The sequence below is a fragment of the Danio aesculapii genome, chromosome 23 (assembly GCF_903798145.1).
Source record: "Danio aesculapii chromosome 23, fDanAes4.1, whole genome shotgun sequence".
In the NCBI taxonomy this organism is placed as follows: domain Eukaryota; kingdom Metazoa; phylum Chordata; class Actinopteri; order Cypriniformes; family Danionidae; genus Danio; species Danio aesculapii.
Window position 1 is genome coordinate 33,513,797 of NC_079457.1, and position 3,882 is coordinate 33,517,678.

The 3,882-nt window shown below is 41.1% G+C and overlaps 1 protein-coding gene across 1 annotated transcript; it reads left to right on the forward strand.

The window, feature by feature from the left end:
• The first annotated feature begins 201 nt into the window (after positions 1-201).
• Positions 202-2,397, forward strand: LOC130217844 (potassium voltage-gated channel subfamily A member 3). The gene has a single exon (XM_056450058.1). It carries the CDS (start codon positions 282-284, stop codon positions 1,830-1,832), a length of 1,551 nt encoding a protein of 516 aa, XP_056306033.1. The 5' UTR covers positions 202-281; the 3' UTR covers positions 1,833-2,397.
• The last annotated feature ends 1,485 nt before the right edge of the window (positions 2,398-3,882 follow it).

Sequence of the window (3,882 nt, forward strand, 5' to 3'; positions counted from 1 at the left end):
CCCCTAAACGGTGGGCATCGGTCACGCGCGTCTGGAGTTCATGTTTATGTCTGCCAGGTTTCTGATTGGGTGCAGTTTAGATGTGTGATGAGCATTCGCGCGCCGTTGGGCGGGAGCAGCCGTGTTTATAAACCACAGTACGCGCGTCGTGGGCGGGAAGACTGGATTGAGAAAGTAGTGATTCGAGAAAGAAAAGACGCGCGGCAGCGGCGGGCGGCTGTGGCTGACTGGAGCTCGTGGAGGAGGCGCGGCTTCCACTGCCCCTCCACTTTAACAGCTGTATGGACGACCACCTCAGCCTCCTCCACTCGCCTCCACCTTTCTCGAGCAAGATCCGGGGCAACAACCTCGTGAACCACGGCTACACAGAAAGCGACATTATGACAATTGTTGCATGCGACAACATGCTTGAGGAGTCGGCGGCACTGCCCGGGCACCACTCTCTGGAGCGCTACGAGCTCGAACATGAGTGTTGCGAGAGAGTTGTCATCAACATCTCGGGCTTAAGGTTCGAGACGCAGCTTAAAACCCTGGCCCAGTTCCCCGAGACTTTACTTGGAGACCCCAAAAAGCGAATGCGCTACTTTGACCCACTCAGAAACGAATATTTCTTTGACAGGAATCGCCCGAGCTTCGATGCTATTTTGTATTACTACCAGTCAGGGGGTCGTATTCGGAGACCAGTGAATGTCCCTATTGACATTTTCTCCGAGGAGATTCGCTTCTATGAGCTCGGGGAGGAAGCCATGGAGAAATTTAGAGAGGACGAGGGCTTCATAAAAGAGGAAGAGCGCCCTTTGCCCACCAACGAGTTTCAGCGACAGGTGTGGTTGCTGTTTGAGTACCCGGAGAGCTCGGGTCCTGCTAGGGGCATCGCGATCGTCTCCGTGCTGGTCATTTTGATATCAATCGTTATCTTTTGCCTGGAAACGTTACCCGAGTTTCGGGACGACATTGACTCGACGACGGTCGCGCCGGTTGTAAACGGAACTATCTCGTATCTCACGAGCCCCTTCTCCGACCCGTTCTTTGTGGTCGAGACCCTGTGCATCATCTGGTTCTCGTTTGAGCTGCTTGTCCGGTTCTTCGCGTGCCCCAGCAAAGCCACGTTCTCGAAGAACATCATGAACATTATTGACATCGTTGCCATTATACCCTACTTCATCACTTTGGGAACCGAGCTCGCAGAGAGGCAAGGCAACGGCCAACAGGCAATGTCCTTGGCCATTCTCCGGGTCATCAGACTGGTCCGCGTGTTCAGGATTTTCAAACTCTCGCGGCACTCCAAAGGGCTCCAAATTTTGGGGCAAACGCTCAAAGCCAGTATGCGCGAGCTGGGCTTGTTGATTTTTTTTCTGTTCATCGGGGTTATTCTCTTCTCCAGCGCTGTCTACTTCGCTGAGGCTGACGATCCGGACTCAGGCTTTAACAGCATCCCTGATGCGTTCTGGTGGGCGGTGGTTACCATGACGACTGTGGGATACGGCGACATGCACCCGGTCACCATAGGGGGCAAAATCGTCGGCTCTCTGTGCGCGATCGCGGGTGTGTTAACTATCGCTCTGCCCGTGCCTGTCATCGTGTCAAACTTCAACTACTTTTACCACCGAGAGACTGAGGGAGAGGAGCAGGCGCAGTACCTGCACATCGGCAGCCTCCAGCCTCTGTCCTCCTCCGAGGAGCTAAAGAAGACGCGCAGCACGTCGTCAGTCAGCAAGTCAGAGTATATGGTGATTGAGGAAGGCATCAACAGCGCCTTCAAGCAGCCAAACTTCCCCGATCAGAACAACCAAAACTGCGTAAACATTAAAAAGATGTTCACAGACGTGTAGACTTATGCTAGACCGCTTCATGACTGTGCAAGTCTGCGTGATGGCAACGCTGTAGGTTCATGTCATGATGGTGCGAGCGTTACCATCCATTTCCACGACGCAGAGGAATGGGGGTACATATTTAACGTGTCAGGTCCATACACTGTCACCTATTTGATTGAACGTTTTACTGTAAGGATAAAGCCCCTGTTTTCTTTTTGTTTGCAAATATAGGCTGTCACATCAGTATGGCAAGTCGCTTTAACATTTGAAGAGTTCAGAAATCAAAGCCTCTAATCCCTTCTGAAATTTTCTTCTGAATCGAACATTTTCCTAAGCATGCTATGTTTATTCAGTTATTTCACCACAAAGGCAATGAAAAGAACCTGTTAATCACTATAAAAGTGAAATTGGCTGAATCAACACAGAAGCCTTGGGAAGAATAAAAATGCTAATTTTAGAACAAAATGTCAGATGGTATTTAGAGACTCTTGTATCTAATTTATTAATGTGTTCCTTAAAACTAGTTGCCTGCTTTTAATGTAGCACATAGTATTTCATTATAAGTTTTTTCTTTTTTTTTAAACCGTGAATAGTAGCCATTCTGACATAAGAAATGTTGCAAAATTTCAGAACTGATATCAGTGACCCATGAATAAAAAATCAGCAACAAAAACAATAGTATAAATTCATATATAATTAAAAAGAAACTACAAATAGCACATTTGATTCGTTTTAAATCAGAAGTATCTCATTTCACAGTAATGATAATCAATTTGATACTGGCAATTAGGTTTTGCCCATTAATTATATTGGACTAATATACTACTATTTTTGTTACTTTGATAAAATAGTAATTCTGACTAGCCATTTCTTTTGACAAGTTATGACAGGAATTTAAGCAGCAATACGAGAAATCTATGATTGAGAAAGATACAGCTTAGTTACTAGTAAAATGGAATACAAGCAAGCAAAATTCATACATAATTGGAAATAAATAGCTATCAATATCACATGTGCTAAAGATCCCGATAAAACAACTTTCCTCTTTTTAATTGACTTATTTAAACTGTTCAATGAAACGTGATATTTTAAATGTTTTTTAAAACTTGAATTAGCAGTTATTTTTGTAATATTTACTCCATTAATCGTTTGCTTACAATTTAGAAAAATAATTTCAATAATTTCAAAATATGAAATTGCTAATTCTTAACTTGATTGATGACGTAAAGTATAATAAACAGTAATAAGAAATCTAATGAGTAGTTGACCATATCAATCACTGACTAAAACCATCACCGTAAAACTATTAACATTTAAAAAATGGGCAAAGGAAATAAAAAGTTAAAGCAGCTTACTACAAAAAAACAGTATACGTTGATGACAAATTAATAGCTATTAGTATGCTTTACTCAAACCAGAATAGAAAGGGAAGCACTTATTTTAATTAAAGAAGAGGTAGCCTATTTAAAGGTATTGTTTATTTTCTTGAATTATATAAAAAAAAATATTGCTCAGATTACATATCACTTGTTGGAGTGTCATAGAATGACTTATTTTGTGTTTTTCTATTATGTTAATTACTTGTCAAGACCTCGTTCCATATCAACCAGTGAAAGACACAAAAGATGCTAACTGACCTTTTGCTTTGTCAGTTAAAAAACTCCAGCACTATGCCAAGCTATAGAGACTATGGCAAGCCATATTAACATTTGATCTATATTCATTTATCTTCATGCTACTAGTATATATTTTCCATTAAGCAGCCTACTAGTATATTAAGTACTAGTATGTTTTCCATTAAGTGCTACTTATTCAATAGTTTTTAGTGCTAATTAGTAGAAGTACCTTTTTATAAGACACTTATTTTTATATTAATATTTATATATAAGATATTTATTTGTACTTGTATTTAGTATATAATATCACACATTTATTAAACATTACTAGTACAATTGTAATTTTTTTTTTCTACTCCATTCAAACTATTTATAACACAATAAACATAAGAAAGCAAACAAGGGTAGCCTAGTAAGGTGAGAACTACACTGTAAAAAGTCCTGGTTGCCTT